We start from the raw sequence: 15752 nt of genomic DNA, 5'->3' as shown, positions 1-15752 counted from the left end.
TGTACGTTCTCCCCGTGTCTGCGTGGGTTTCCTCCGGGTGCTCCGGTTTCCTCCCACAGTCTGAAAGACGTGCTGGTTAGGTGCATTGGCTATGCTGAATTCTCCCTCAGTGTAACCCGGACAGGCGCCAGAGTGTGGCGACTCGGGGATTTTCCCAGTAACTTCATTGCAGTGTTAATGTAAGCCTACTTGTGACACTAATAAATAAGCTTTAAACTCTTAGTGCGGCTGCCTTCTTGAGGTGGGTTGGTGCACCCCACCCCCCCAAGGCCAGAAACAATTGGAGATGTTCACTTCCCTGGCGGAGGCGGAGATAATTGGCATGAAGTTTGAATTAGTGCAGACAGAGGGTTAGGGTTTGGGTTGAGGAGAGTCGGGGGGAGGAGGAGGGGGGGAATGCTGGTGTAATCTCGCGAGAGGACACTCTGCTTTATTGTTGATTAACTTTTAATCGCGCGGCGGGCCCGCTCCCCGGACAGGGACATCCCCGCTTTAAGAGACACTCACCGCCGGCCTCCGGGGCCCATGTCGCGCTGCTCCGGCCGCCGCCAGGCCCCCTGAGACTCTCTCCGCCCACCCGCCAGCACTCACTGCCCGCCAGGTCGCAGTCCACTCCCTCCCTCCTCACCCCCCCCCCCGGCCTAGCTCCGGCCACAGGCCAAACCCGCCGCCCGTCTGAGGGAGCCGCCGGCTGGGCGGCAACAGCAGGTAAGCGGGGAGCGGAGAGGGCTGGACTGAGGGCGGGGGGGACAAGGCCTCGGGGAAGAGGACTCCCGGCCTCAGCAGCAGGTGCCCGCCACACCGATTCAGACTGTGACCGGCTGCTGAGGTAAACTCCCAGTCCGAGGCCTGAGGCCTGGCCCCCCCGGGGATGGGTGAGGGTGGACAGCCGCTGGGGATTTGGTGCGACTGGAGGGTGTTTTATTTCGGGCTCTGTATTTATTCCACCTTGGGGTTGGTGGGGGGGGAGAGACACGGGGCTGGTTAATTGCCCCCTCCTCACCCCCGGTGTGTCTCAACGCTGCCAAATAGTGTCCGCGGCCCAGGCCGCTGCGCATGCGCTGCCGGGGGAACGGCAGAGTTTCCCCGCAATGAGTATGCGCAGAGCCGGCTGGATGGCCGGTTAGAGCTGAGCGCATGCGCGGCCGGCAGCCGGGGCTCAGTGCGGCTGCGCAGCAGTTCCCAGTGGCAGAGTCCTTGCAAAATAGTGAGTTTGCTGATTGTCTCTCCCCCTGAAGGGAAAAGCCTCTTCATGGCAGCACTGAGCACGGGGAAAGGCCATCTCACCCCCACCAATCCTTCATAAAACTTGTCAGCACATCCCCTCCCTCCTCTCTGGGTGGGTTCACCTCTTCCTATACCCTCATCCCCCTTCTCCTGACCCCACCTGCTCTTGCTCCCTCTTTGTTGCCCACCCTACCTAGTTGTACAGATTAATTTCCTTTTCACAGCATGTAAAGGTCTGTAAGTACAGGACATCCTGCTCCATCTAAAAGTCAGAATCATTTTTCATGTTGTACTTTTGCCCATTTTTAAAGTACAGTACAAGATGGACTCTGTGCAGCACTTGTAGCAGTGAATTAAATGATGAAGTGCAGTATTTCAGCCTCCTCACTTAAGATATTTTATGTTTCTTTGTACCAATATTTCTTTATGCAAATATAAAAATGGGGCAGCACTGTGGCAGAGTGGTTAGCACTTCTATCTCGCAGCACCAGGGACATGGGTTCGATTCCCGGTGTGGGTGATTGTGGAGTTTGCACATTCTCCCGTGTCTGTGCGGGATTGTTCTGGGGTGCACCGGTTTCCTACCAGACTCCGAAAGATATGCCGGTTAGGTGGATTGGCCATGCTGAATTGCTCCATGGTGTCCAAAGGTGTGTAGGTTAGATAGATTATAGCCATGGTAAATGTGTGGGTTTACAGGGGTCAGACAGGGGAGAAGGCCTGGGTTGGATATTCTGTCAGAGAGTCAGTGTAGACTTGATGGGCTGAATCCCTGCACTGTAGGGATTCGATGATTCTAGCAGAAAGAAGAAGTGGCCATTGCATTGTAGGCTGGATACAAATGATTCTATTCTATGATTCGTATAGTTTAACTGTTTAAAGGACCATTTTTCACTTGGAATTATCTGTGTGTATACTCTGAATGCCTTTAGTATTTAAGGGAGAAGATTGATTTTGATTTATTATCACATGTATTAGTATACAGTGAATAGTATTGTTTCTTGTGCACCATACAGCCAAAGCATACTGTACATAGAGAAGGAAAGGAGAGAGTGCAGAATGTAGTGTTACAGACATAGCTAGGGTGTAGAGAAAGATCAACTTAATACAAGGTAGGTCCATTCAAAAGTCTGATGGCAGCAGGAAAGAAACTGTTTTTGAATCAGTTGGTACGTGTCCTCAGACTTTTGTATCTTTTTGCTGATGGAAGAAGGTGGAAGAGAGTAGGTCCGGGGTGCATGGGGTCCTTAATTATGCTGGCTGCTTTTCCGAGGCAGTGGGAAGTGTAGACAGTGTCAATGGGTGGGAGGCTGGTTTGCGTGATGGATTAGGCTTCATTCACAACTCTTTGTAGTTCCTTGCAGTCTTGGGCAGAGCAGGAGCCTTACCAAGCTGTGATACAACCAGAAAGGGTGCTTTCTATGGTGCATCTGTAAACGTTGGTGAGCGTCATAGCGGACATGCCAAATTTCCTTAGTCTGAGAAAGTAGAGCATTGGTATGCTTTCTTAACTATAGTGTCAGCATGGAGGGACCAGGACAGGTTGTTGCTGATCTGGACACCCAAAAACCTGAAGCTGTCGATCATTACTTTATCCCCGTTGATATAGACACTGGCATGTCCTCCACTAGGCTTCCTGATTGAATCTGCAAGATAGCATTACTTGGATTGGAACGAATTGTACACTTATTCCTGGGAAATCCTTTGGGAAATCAATTCACATTGTTGAATGTAAACAGTGGACAGATTATCTTTATTTCTATTGTTTAATGGGGTGGACTGGACCTGTATTCAAAGGAATTTAGAAGAATGAGAGGGGATCTGATTGAAACGTATAAAATTCTGACAGGGCTGCACAGATTGGATGCAGGGATGTTATTTCCTCTGGCTGGAAGGTCGAGAACAAGGGGGTCACAGTCTCCCAATGCAGGATAAACCATTTAGGATTGAGATGAGGAGAAATTTATCCACTGAGGATGGTGAACCTATGGAATTCTCTACCACAGAATGATGTCGAGGCCAAATCACAAATCGATATATATCTACACTCTAAAGGTGTCAAGGGGTACAGGGAGAGTGCTGGAGTATTGTATTGAGATAGAGGATCAGCCACAATCTTGGTGAATGGCCTAATCTTGCTCCTGAAAATTGGTGTGCTTTTTGATGTGAATATTATGCATTTGTGAGGTTCATAAAATTTCTAACATCATCTATCAAATGACTCTGAGCACAGCTTGTCTACAATATTCTTTGTGGATAGTGGTTGTATGTATTGAAGGTACATAATTGCCAAGTTATTAGGCTTCCTCGGCTGAATCATCGGAGAAAGAATCTTCTGAGGATAGAATTACATTTTTATCTACATTTACTGAAAATTTTGACTTTTAACTATCAATGAGGGCTGAATATAACGTGGGAGTACCCTTACTTCTGGTTTTAATAAACCTTGTGTGTAAGTTGTGACTCAAAACCAAGCTTTCATCCATTCAGCAGAAAAGATAGTGTGAGAGACTTTAAGGCCACTGAAGTTGAGGATGTACAAGACCTGTTTGCAGACTTGTTAATGATGAGATTAGACGTTAACAATTTTTTTGAGTATGAGAAGTCAGTGAACTATAAAACATTAGGTGTGATTTTGCTGGCAACCTTTGACGGGGAAGCCCTTTACCCTAGCTACTTGGCACAGCTCCTGATACCTGATAGTTGTCATTTCAGCTTCAACTTATTTTTGAGAGAGGTGAATGGGAAATGCAGGATAGTTTTCATATAAAACTGCAAGAGAACAGCTGTTTCCAGCTAATAGGACCACGTTCGAGTATATTTCTTGAATTTTTTCCTTTGCCCTTTGATTTGTGGGTTCAATCTTGTACCTTGTGTGGACTATCTTTTACATTGTGGATCGAGTCAGGCTTGAATCATTGATCAGATTTAATTTCAGAATGTGTGAGATGTACCATTTGTAGGTAGAAAATTGAAGCAATCCTTTTCTTTAGTGTGTTGATATGATTATTTTGCCAGTTTCTAAATGCGGTTCATTCTTGTTTTTTGACTGCAATGTAACAGGAATCAAAATAGCCTTCAGAGGAGTCAGTTGACCAGTTAGGTTACCAAAGGGGTACAGAAAGTCAATTAAATGGTCTTGTGATCCTGTTGATTATTTTGGCTGTTGGTATGATGATGCATTTGTGAAAAAAGATCTTCCTTCGGCTATAACTTGTTGAAAGAGAAAAAATAGTTTGTTTGTAACCAGCCCATTGCAAGCGATGCACAGCAATTTGACATAACACAAGGTCAGCTTGATTGGGGGTGGCGAGTTGGCATTGAACTAGAGAAGTGAGTGTTAATTTTGGAAGCTCTGTTTTATAATTAATTCCACAGTTGTTGGCCATAAGTCGTCACTATACCACATTCATTCTGAAACCAGCACTTTATCCAGTGGTTTTTTGCTGATCAGATTATAAGTGGGTTGACCTAATGATGGTGCAACTTTTTAATTCCATTGTTGAGGATGGAGATGCAAAGTTAAATTTAGATAAGTTTGGTGTGTCTTGAGGGGCAGGGAGTGCTGATACTTTCTACTTTTTTATGCTTGCTTTCAGGAGCTTGAATAAGGAGCTGTTGTAAGAGAGGGTTGGTAATGACCCTTAAGATCTTGATCTGGAGAGATATACCATTGACTCCATGGTGTCAAATATCAATTCTAAATTGATCCAGAACTGTATTTGTCTACATGAAGGTGGTTAATGAGCCATAAGGTGAATTTAGAATTCCTACTAGTTTACATTTCGGGGCACATGTATGTCCCAGTGGCTGTGCAAATATCACATCTCTGCTGGGGTGGCAAGTAGTTGCATTTTTGCAGTACAGCTTTTGGTGATCCTACCCTTTAGAAGACTTGGCTGATGTGGTAGATATTGGAATAGTCATTGTCAAAACTTTACATGTCTATATGAAAAATCATGTGATCTGGCAGGAAGTTCCAGCAACACAGTAATCTAGGGCATCAATTTAAGTTGTGCAGAAACTCATTGTTTCTTATACTTCCTGCAAAGCTGTAAAATGCATTTTTAAAAAATGTCCAACTGTGTCATTGACTAGGTAATCTCTGTGTTACTGTTGCATATTTACGTTGTTTTTAAAAAAAGGTTAGCATTGCTACTCCATCAAATTACAGACTATTTTTTACAAAACTCCTCTGATGATTGTAATTTGCTGACACAGAAAGGGCCAGGGCCCATTGTTCAGAGTATCATCAAGGCTGAAGAGATAGGGGAAGGCACATGGTGTTCCCTCGAGGCAGGGATCAGCAGGTAATATGGGAATGACACCTGTAACCAAGTAATTATGGATACATTTTAGATGGCGTAAGTTTGAAGGACCTTTTTTCAATCTCAATTGGCATGGTGGTTAGCACTGCTGCCTCACAGTGGTGGGGTCCCAGGTTCAATTTCGGCCTCAGGTCACTGTCTGTGTGGAGTTTGCACGTTCTTCCTGTGTCTGCGTGGGTTTCCTCCGGGTGCTCTGGATCCCTCCACACACACACCTCCAGATGTGCAGATTGATTGGCCATGATAAATTAACCCTAGTGTCAGGGGGATTAGCAGGGTAAATGCATGGGCTTCCGGGGATAGGGCATGGTTGGGATTGTGGTCGGTACAGACTCGATGGGCCGAATGTCTTCCTTCTGCACTGTAAGGGTTCTATGAAATCTGGATTGTCTCACCTTAAGTCCAAAGATGTGCGGGTTAGGTTGATTGGCCAGGTTAAAAATTGCCCCTTAGAGTCCTCAGATGCGTAGGTTAGAGGGATTAACAGGTAAATATGTGGGGGTAGGGCCTGGGTGGGATTGTGGTCGGTGCGGACTTGATGGGCCGAATGGCCTCCTTCTGCACTGTAGGGTTTCTATGATTTCTATGATTAATAAGAGAACACTCGAGGTATATTGAAAAATGACGACATATTTGGGTAAGGTGTAAAGATGGCCACAATTTTGAGATCCAGGCAAAAAAAAGGACTAGGTGACTGATTGAAATCGATCCAATTTTGTAGTATTTTTATTTGGGAACTTAAGAGTCTGATTGGACTTCTAGCCACTCGCTGACCTTTAGAGCATATAAAAGCTGAAACTCTGACCACAATTTTCCAAACCACCTTGGATTTGAAAACTGTTCTACAGCATTGCCAATCTGTTCAAGAGGAAAGAAAGGAAAGGGCCAGGTAATTCTAGAATTGTCTGCTTAAACATCTAGCAGTCATAATAGAGGATAAAATTACTGTCGTCTTAAAATTAGAGTTTAAGGTAGTTGTGTCTAGCAGTTTAAATTGAGTGATTTGAGAAGTGAGTGGAATATAAGAAATGCAGTGGATGTTTTCTTATAGATTTACAAAAACTGTTTGACCTGGTGCCACATAAAAGGATTGATCTTGAAACTAAGGAATATTGGAGGCAGCATGGCTAGGTAAAGGGCAATGCAGAGACTAGTGGCTAATGAATGTATTTCAGACCAGAAGGAAAGGCTGTTAGGAGGTTTGCCCATCTCAAATATATGAATGATCTGGCCTTGGGTAAAATGGGACAATATCAATTTGTTGATGGCAGAAAAATATCTTGGGTAACTGAAGATGAGTCTAAGGCACTTTATCTGAGGACAAATCTTCAGCACGTTGGCACAGTGGTTAGCACTGCTGCCTCACAGCGTCAGGGACCGTGTGTGGAGTTTGCACATTCTCTTCATCTCTGAGTGGGTTTCCTCTGGCTACTCCGGTTTCCTCCCACACTCCAAAGATGTGGAGGCTAGGTTGATTGGCCATGCTAAATTGACCCGTAGTATCATGGGAGATTAGCAGGGTAAATACGTGGTGTTACGGGGATAGTGCCTGGGTGGGATTGTTGCCAGTGCAGGCTTGATGGACTGAATGGCCTCCTACTGAATTGTAGGGATTCTATAAAATCGGTGAGCAGATTGGGCAGCCAGATACCTGGTGAAATTTGGAGACATGTGAGCTGATGAAGGATGAAAGTGACAAAAACATTAAGTGGCAAAACTTTAAAAGGAGTAGAGAGACTGAGGATGTTGAGAGTTTGGGTATACTTTACAATTGGGAGATCAAGTTGATATAAAATGTAAGTATTATGAATGTTAGATAACTGGTGACATCAAGAACAAAAGACTAAATGTGTCCAAGTCATAGTGAGGTGGCAGTTACAAGATTGTGTTTAGTATCGAGCACCTTGTATTAGGAATGAGGCCACACCCATGGAAAAAATTCAGAAGAGATTCACTAAGATGATGCCAGGAATGCGAGAGACTTGTTCTCAGAACATAGGATTTAGGAGCAAGAGTTGACCATTTGGCCCTTCGAGCCTGCTTCACCATTCAGAAAGATCATGGGTAATCTAGTTATAGTCACAACTCCCCTTTCCTGACTGCCCTCCATAATCCTTGACTCCCTTGTGTATCAAAGATCTGTCTAACTCCACCTTCTGCCATGACCTAATTTAATGACCCAGCCTCTATCACTTTCTGGGGAAGTGAATTCCACAGACAAACAATCCTCTGAGAGGAAAGAAACTCTCCTCATCTCTTCTTAAAAGTGAGCCCTCTTATTCTTAAACCTTGTCCCCTTGTTCTGGTCTCCCCCTCAGGATCTTGTATGTTTCAAGCTGGCATGGTGGCACAGTGGTTAGCACTGCTGCCTCAGCGCCAGGGACTCAGGTTCGATTCCCGGCTTGGGTCACTGTCTGTGTGGAGTTTGCACATTCTCCTTGTGTCTGGTGGGTTTCCTCCGGGTGCTCCGGTTTCCTCCCACAGTCCAAAAGATGTGCAGATTAGGTAAATTGGCCATGCTAAATTCTCCCTCAGTGTTCCCGAACACGCGCCGGAATGTGGCGACTAGGGGATTTTCACAGTAACTTCATTGCAGTGTGAATGTAAGCCCACTTGTGACTAATAAATAATCTTTAAAAAATGATCACCTCTTATTTTTCTATCCTCCATTGGGTATAAGCCTAACCTGTTCAACCGTTATACATTAGATACGTCCCTTACCCAGGATTGAGATGAGTGAATCTTCTGTGAACTGCTAATAAGAACATAAGAAATAGGAGCAGGAGTAGGCCATCTAGTCCCTCGAGCCTGCCCCGCCATTCAATAAGATCATGGCTGATCTGAAGTGAATCAGTTCCACTTACCTGCCTGCTCCCCATAATCCTTAATTCCCTTACCGATCAGGAATCCATCTATCCGTGATTTAAACATATTCAACGAGGTAGCCTCCACCACTTCAGTAGGCAGAGAATTCCAGAGATTCACCACCCTCCGAGAGAAGAAGTTCAATGTAGTTCATAGAATCATAGAATCTGAATCATAGAATCCCTACAGTGCAGAAGGAGGCCATTTAGCCCATCGAGTCTGCACTGACCACAATCCCACTCAGGCCCTATTCCCATAACTACAGTTTACCCTGCCAATCTCCCGACACTAGGGTCACTTTAGCGTGGCCAATCAACCTAACCTGCACATCTTTGGACTGTGGGATGAAACTGGAGCACCCGGAGGAAACCCACGCAGACATGGGGAGAATGTGCAAACTCCACGCAGACAGTGACTCGAGGCTGGAATTGAACCCGGGTCCTTGGCACTGTGAGGCAGCAGTAAAGTAAAGTTTATCTATTAGTCACAAGTAAGGCTTACATTAACACTGCAATGAAGTTACTGTGAAATTCCTCTAGTCGCCACAGTCCGGCACCTAACCAGCACGTCTTTCAGAAAGTGGGAGGAAACCGGAGCACCTGGAGAAACCCACGCAGATACGGGGAGAACGTGCAAACTCCACACAGACAGTGACTTGAGGCTGGAATTGAACCCAGGTCCCTGGCGCTGTGAAGGGGCTTAGAGCTCCGAAAGCTTGTGTGGCTTTTGCTCCCAAATAAACCTGTTGGACTTTAACCTGGTGTTGTTAAACTTCTTGCTGTGAAGCAGCAGTGCTAACCACTGTGCCATCCACATTGTATCTTTTATAGTTATATATTTTTTTCAAATAAGGAGGAAAAAACTGCACAAGGTATTCCAGATGTGATCATAACTAGGCCCCATACAGTAAAACTTCCCTGGGGCACTTATCACAAAAAAGTGATCTGACGGAAGTGTTCCAAATGGAAGTGTTTAATGGAGCTAATTAAAAAGACACTTTCTACTCTTCGACCAATTGGAAACTAGATGTAATCAATTCAATTTCATTGAAAGAGGGAATCGGAGTTTTCTTTTAACAGAGAGTTTAATGCCTGCCTGGATACTAATCGAAGCAGGGCCTGTAAATGGCTTTTGTAAAAAAAGAATAAATATTTAATAAAGAAACATTTTGTAGTGAACAGATGAGAGGAATGGGATTTGCGAGACAGCTCTTTTATTGTGGACCAAGTGGCTTTCTACTGTGTGGTTAAAACAATGCAGGATGTCCAAGCGTAATGTGGTCCCCATTTTAAAATCATCCCTTATCTTTCTAACTTCTGACTTTCTTCTCCATAGGGTCGAAGGGCAGCCCAAACTAAATCCAATCTGTGTTTCGATTCTTTCTTTCCCCTTTTAGCTCCTGCCCTCACATGAGCTTAAAGAGAGGATTTGATTTGGATTTTGTCAACGTGCTGGGAGACTTGCATTGACCTATTAACATGAGCAAACTGCTGACAATCTCTTCATTGCAACTCCAGCAAGTCTAGAGGAAAATAACAAATCTTTTTAATAAACAGAATTCCCAAAATTTGAGCATGAAAAATGACTCTTGCACCTAGCGAGCGAATGGATGTATTTAGTAGGACATTCACAGAAACAGGTCTGCAGCCCCATTTTTATAAGAGTGATTCGAGGGAGCGAGGCTGAAGGGCCTGCTCACAAAATGAGCTTGTTTATGATTCATAATTCTGGTCTCTTCTGTTTTGGTTCTGAAAGCTTTGCATGTCCCTACCAAAGCCTTCATTTCATTTAAAATTGGTATATCAGCATTCTACTGTAGTTGCTAGTCACCTGCGTGTGTGTATGGCGTATGTAAGGAGGTGTTCACTAAGCTGAATGAGAAGAGTGCATTACATAGGTTGTTGATGGTCTATATTTGCACTCCAGTGGTGTTTGATACCTGCAAGTTAATCAACAGTTTCCAGGCCTTTTTTTTTCCCAAGCTGATGTGCAATATTTATTATCTGTATCACTCGGCTTTGGTTTAACAAATCCTGTAAAGATTGCTCACAGAATCTATACGTTCAGTGTAAACTCAATTTCCCAAAGCAAAAGTTTTTAATTGATTAATTTATTGCTTCTGTTTGAAGGGGCCAGTGACCAGGTATCAGGTAGCAAACACTAAATATATTTAAATAAAAGTAATATTTAAATAATAGAAGCTGGAAATCTGATATAAAAACAGAAAATGCTGGATAACTCAGCAGGTCTGGCAGCATCTGTGGAGAGAGAAACACAGTTAATGTTTCGAGTCCATTGACCCTTCTACAGAACTGAAAAGGGATAGAGTTGTGATGAATTATATACTTTGAGGGGGGAGTGGGCAGAATGAAGAGACAGTCGTAGGTTGGAGCTAAGGTGTGATTGGCAAAGATGTCATAAGACATGAGACAAAAGGCTGTTATTAAGTTAATCTAACATATTCGAAGTTTGGCAGTACTTCCTTCTTGCTGTTGTATTTTGTCTAAAACTTTGAGGTCGGGTGCCATCACTCCACCTGTGTCCAATGTAGCTGACTGTAATTCCACTAATGTCGATAGTTAAGGACCTGGGGGTACAACTTGCGCAGTCATGCAAGTGAACTGTGGATTTTTACCCCAAAGAGAACAAAGCAAGTGTGAATTTTAAATGATAGTTGTTGCATTCTGCTCTTTTTGAGCCGTAACTCCCACCCAGACTCCAGGACAAACTTGCACTGTTGAAGTGATCCTATTTTCCCCTCCCCTGTTCTTCTAGTCCCAGGTGTGACATTCAGATTGGTGCAGTTGTTCTTAATCTATTGCCCATGATATACAAATCCTTGGTGCTATCATTACACTGAAATTTGTGTTGTCACTGTTTATGTACTCGCTGAATTTCTTAATTATAGCTTTTCAAACTTGATTTTCGAATGGGCTTTAGAATTAGAGCTGCATGAGCCCACCCATCTTAATTTTTAAGTAGAGTTCTGTCCAAAGAAAGACTTTTCCACTCTTAATGAATATCATTACATTCTTTTTAAAATGCTAAACTTTGTTTTTAAAAAAGCTTTGTGTGTACATTTTAAGATTTTCTGGGGAGTAGTTTGTGCTTCTATTTCCCCCCAATTGTTGACTTCATTTGAGGGTGTAAACAGTGACTGTAAGTCACAGTGTGCCAAGGATGGAAGTGCTTGTGGGCAGAGGTCCCCATTTCCTTTTCGGAAGAATCACCTGGCCAGTTATGAAGAGTATGGAACGGAGTGTGGTTGGCTTTGTTGGCTGGGTGAGCCAGTGCTGCAGCCTGGTATAAACTGTGGAACTATAAAAGGATGAGAGATGCAGAATAAGCTAATTTACCTTCTTTGTATTTGCTCTTCAATCTACAAGGAAAATCTATTTATTTTTTTCCCTGTAATGATCTAAGTCGCCCAATTTCTTTTTCTAATATTGCTCTGTGAAGTGCCTTGACATTGCACTCCACCGAGAGTAAATGCAAGCTGTTGATTTACAACATTTTTCCCCTCCTTGATTGATGATTCCAAGTTACAAAGGAATGTTGCCACGTCCAATCTGCTCCGAAAGTGCAATATTTTTGATTTTCCCTGTTTATGCTTTAATTAATAATGATTTAATAATAATAATGATGCTTTACCCAGCAGAGATGGTTAGGTGCAGGAATATGCTCTTGAATTTCAGTGCCCTGACACAGCTCTTTGGAAGAAAGTAATTGCAGGTATTCAATCTGTATAATATTTATGTCAAGAGAACAGTGAAAGAAAGGCATGAAGTTGAAATATAGAGCACAGCTTCAGCAATATTTGGAGTGGGCTGTTTTCGGGAGGGTGTGGTGAGAAATTCAGAAGAAAAAGCCTAATTGTAGAACACATAATGTCTATCAAATGTTTAAAATATAATAGAGTCCAAATGTTAGGATTCTGTTCCACTCAGCATGCAGTGCCCATGTGTTATGTTAAATCTGTAATGCAATATGTTTTCCCCGTGCCAAACACTGAGACGCAGTTTCAAAAAGTTCAACTTTCTGCCAATTTGAGTTACTACTGTAATCCAGTTCCTTGACAAATACAAAATGGTGTTACATTTATGATTTTGGTACATGTAATGTTGTGGCTGATAAAATGCCTCATTTAACTGGCTTCCATATGTTTTGTAGCACCCCCATCCCCCCTCCCAGAGTGGGCTCACAGGTAGCAGTTATATGAGGTCAAAGTGACACCAACCAAACCACTCTACAATCTTATTTTACACTGAACCAGTCTGATTCGTTATCTGGGCCATTTACTATCGATCCAGTTAAAACCACGCTCTTGGATGTCAAGTGCATAAAGGAGGCTGGCAGCACTGAAGCTCTATCCTCATAACTTGTGAAACTGAGAATCTGTTTGCTTATGTGATGGCCATTAAAGATACCACCTGGGGTTAGGTGGTCTTGTCCTCCCAGTTTTCTGATCAGTGCTATTTGTTCAACATGTGTTGAACATTGCTCACCACTTGATTGAGTTAGCCAAAGGAAGGAAATTTCATTTCTATAGCGCTTTTCACGATCTTGTACTGCCCTGAAACACCTTATAGCCAATTAAGTACTTTTTGAAATAAAAACAGAAAATGTTGGAAAATTTCAGCAAGTTTCTTTTACCCAGAGGTTGGTGGGTGCCTGGAACTCACTGCCGTGGGAGTTAGTGGAAGCAGATACAATAGTGACTTGGACAAATACATGAATAGGATGGGAATAGAGGGATATGGTCCCTGGAAGGGTAGAGCGTTTTAGTTTAATCGGGCAGCATGGTCAGTGCAGGCTTGGAAAGCCGAAGGGCCTGTTCCTGTGCTGTAATTTTCTTTGTTCTTTGTTCTTTTGTTTGACAGAATCTGTGGAGAGAGAACAGAGCTAATGTTTCAAGTCTGGATGACTTTGTCAGCCATACCTTTTGAAGAATGGTCACTGTTGTAATGTAGGAAACATGGCAGCCAATATGTGCATAGTAATCTCCCACCAATGTCAATGTGATAAAGACGTGGAGATGCTGGCGTTGGACTGGGGTCAACACAGTAAGAAGTCTCACAACACCAGGTTAAAGTCCAACAGGTTTATTTGGTAGCAAAAGGCACTAGCTTTCGGAGCGCTCACTGCTCCTTCGTCAGGTGAGTGGGATTTCAGTTCACAAACAGGGCATATAAAGACACAAACTCAATTTACAAAATAATGGTTGGAATGCAAGTCTTTACAGTAATCTGCATGGTCTCCCCAATGTACCATGCCTCTATGACAATGGATGAATGAACACCGCTCGACAATCACCAGGCAAGAGTGTTCTCTTCCTGTTGGGGAACACTTCAGCGGTGACGGGCATTCGGCCTCTGATCTTCGGGTAAGCGTTCTCCAAGGCAGCCTACACGACAGCGCAGAGTCGCTGAGCAGAGACTGATAGCCAAGTTCCGCACACATGAGGACGGCCTCAACCGGGATCTTGGGTTCATGTCACACTACCTGTAACCGCCAAGACTTGCCTGGGCTTGCAAAATCTCACCAACTGTCCTGGCTGGAGACGATGCACATCTCTCTAACCTGTGCTTAACCCTCTCTCCACTCACATTGTCTGTACCTTTAAGACTTGATTACCTGTAAAGACTCGCATTCCAACCATTATTTTGTAAATTGAGTTTGTGTCTTTATATGCCCTGTTTGTGAACTGAAATCCCACTCACCTGACGAAGGAGCAGCGAGTGTTCAGAAAGCTAGTGCCTTTTGCTACCAAATAAACCTGTTGGACTTTAACCTGGTGTTGTGAGACTTCTTACAATGTGATAAAGACCAAATCTGTTTTAGTAATGTTGGTTGAAGGATAAAAATTGGCTAAGACAAGGGGAAATTCCCCTGCTCTTTGAAATAGTGTCACAGTCTTGTAAGTGGGCAGTCAAGGCTTCAGTTTATCATTGAATCCAAACAGTGGCTCTTATGACATTACAGGGTTCCCTCAGTAGTGCATTGGAGCATATATCTCACTTGTACTCAACTTCCTGCAGTGGGACTTGAACCCGTGACATTTTGACTCAAAGATGAGAATGCTGCCGTTATGCCTTGGCTAACGTCATTCTCATTCTTGAAAACAATGCAACAGGATGTGCCCATGGGTGAATGTAAAATATTCCACACGCTTTATTAGAAGTGCAGGAAGTTCACCTAGTGTCTTGACCAATATTTATCCCTCAAATCAGTGATTTTATCGCCTAGTTGTTGGTGGGAGCTTGCTGTATACAATTAGGTAACCGCACTCTTGACATTACAGCAAGGACTGTGTTTCAAACAAAGGTAGTTGATTGGCCGTGGAATGCTTTAGGATTTTCTGAGGTCACAAAAGGCTCCATATCAATGCAACTCTTTTTAATGATCTGATGAAGGCTATCCTTATAGACAATGTTTGTGGACATCAAGGCTTAAATTCCTAACGGGCTCAAGTGGTGTTATAAGCAGTTGAATATTAAGCAAAGCATTTTTCTTTACTTTGAGACTTATGATCGAGGTATGTTGTTCAGGTCTGATCCACCAATGCTGTAATTAATACTATAAGCGACACCTTTGTAAATGATAAATGGTCAGTTCCATTTTCCAAATGTAGGCCGCTGTACTTGAGCAGCATAAATGGTGGTATCCATGCAACTCCTTGATCTACTATTTTGAGGTCAATGAAGTAGCTTCATTATACTTTCATTGTACTTCCATTGAAGTAGCAAGCAATGGAATTCTGTAGGACTACTTTGAAGATCACACACTAATCTTAATGCAACAATTTCAAAATCCAAATGATTATTGTGAAGTAAAGGAGAAGCATCAATTTTTAGAGGGATGTTTGCTAGTTTGAGATGTTGAAGCTAGTGGTTATAAGTTGTCTTTGGACAAAGCTCTTGCTCTTTTTTTTGTACATCACGAACTATCACCAGTGAAATCTTTACTGTTTCTTTTTTTGCCTGGCTCAGTGGAGACATCGCAATTCACATGAAAGAAATTCTCTCATTTCTTTTAAAAAAATCAATAATTTAAAAAAAAAGCCTTAGTTATGATTACAGCAATCATGTCTAGTACCAAACATGACATTTAATTCTAAAACCCAGCCATCCTGCTAATTTTGAACCTGTGTGGTAATCACTGTGTTTAAAGGGTGGTTGCTTAATCTTTCATTTCAGAGGCTGACTCCACTTAATTGCCCCGCTGGGCTGTAATTTTTTAAAAGGGCTGTGACCTAGTAAACAATTGACTGTTCATGTAAAGATCTATAGAACTTTTTTTCCCCTTTCCGGTTCTTGTCTCCAGCATCACATA

At 43.1% G+C, this 15752-nt stretch overlaps 1 protein-coding gene across 3 annotated transcripts in view; it reads left to right on the top strand.

Moving 5' to 3' along the window:
• The first annotated feature begins 341 nt into the window (after positions 1-341).
• Positions 342-15752, top strand: part of tlk2 (tousled-like kinase 2) — a 174372-nt gene continuing 158961 nt past the window's right edge. Inside the window, exons 1-2 of one of the 3 annotated variants that reach the window (XM_078223694.1) lie at positions 342-708; positions 9817-10059. In XM_078223694.1, coding sequence (XP_078079820.1) covers positions 10002-10059 — 58 coding nt within the window. In that variant the 5' untranslated portion in view covers positions 342-708; positions 9817-10001. Of the gene's footprint in view, positions 709-9816; positions 10060-15752 lie in introns of those variants that run through there. The other 2 variants (XM_078223695.1, XM_078223696.1) reach the window with 2 other exon arrangements.

The sequence above is a fragment of the Mustelus asterias genome, chromosome 11 (assembly GCF_964213995.1).
Source record: "Mustelus asterias chromosome 11, sMusAst1.hap1.1, whole genome shotgun sequence".
NCBI classification, from domain to species: Eukaryota; Metazoa; Chordata; class Chondrichthyes; order Carcharhiniformes; family Triakidae; genus Mustelus; species Mustelus asterias.
The sequence above is the reverse complement of the archived record's forward strand: the minus strand, read 5'-3'. Positions and strand labels throughout refer to the sequence as shown.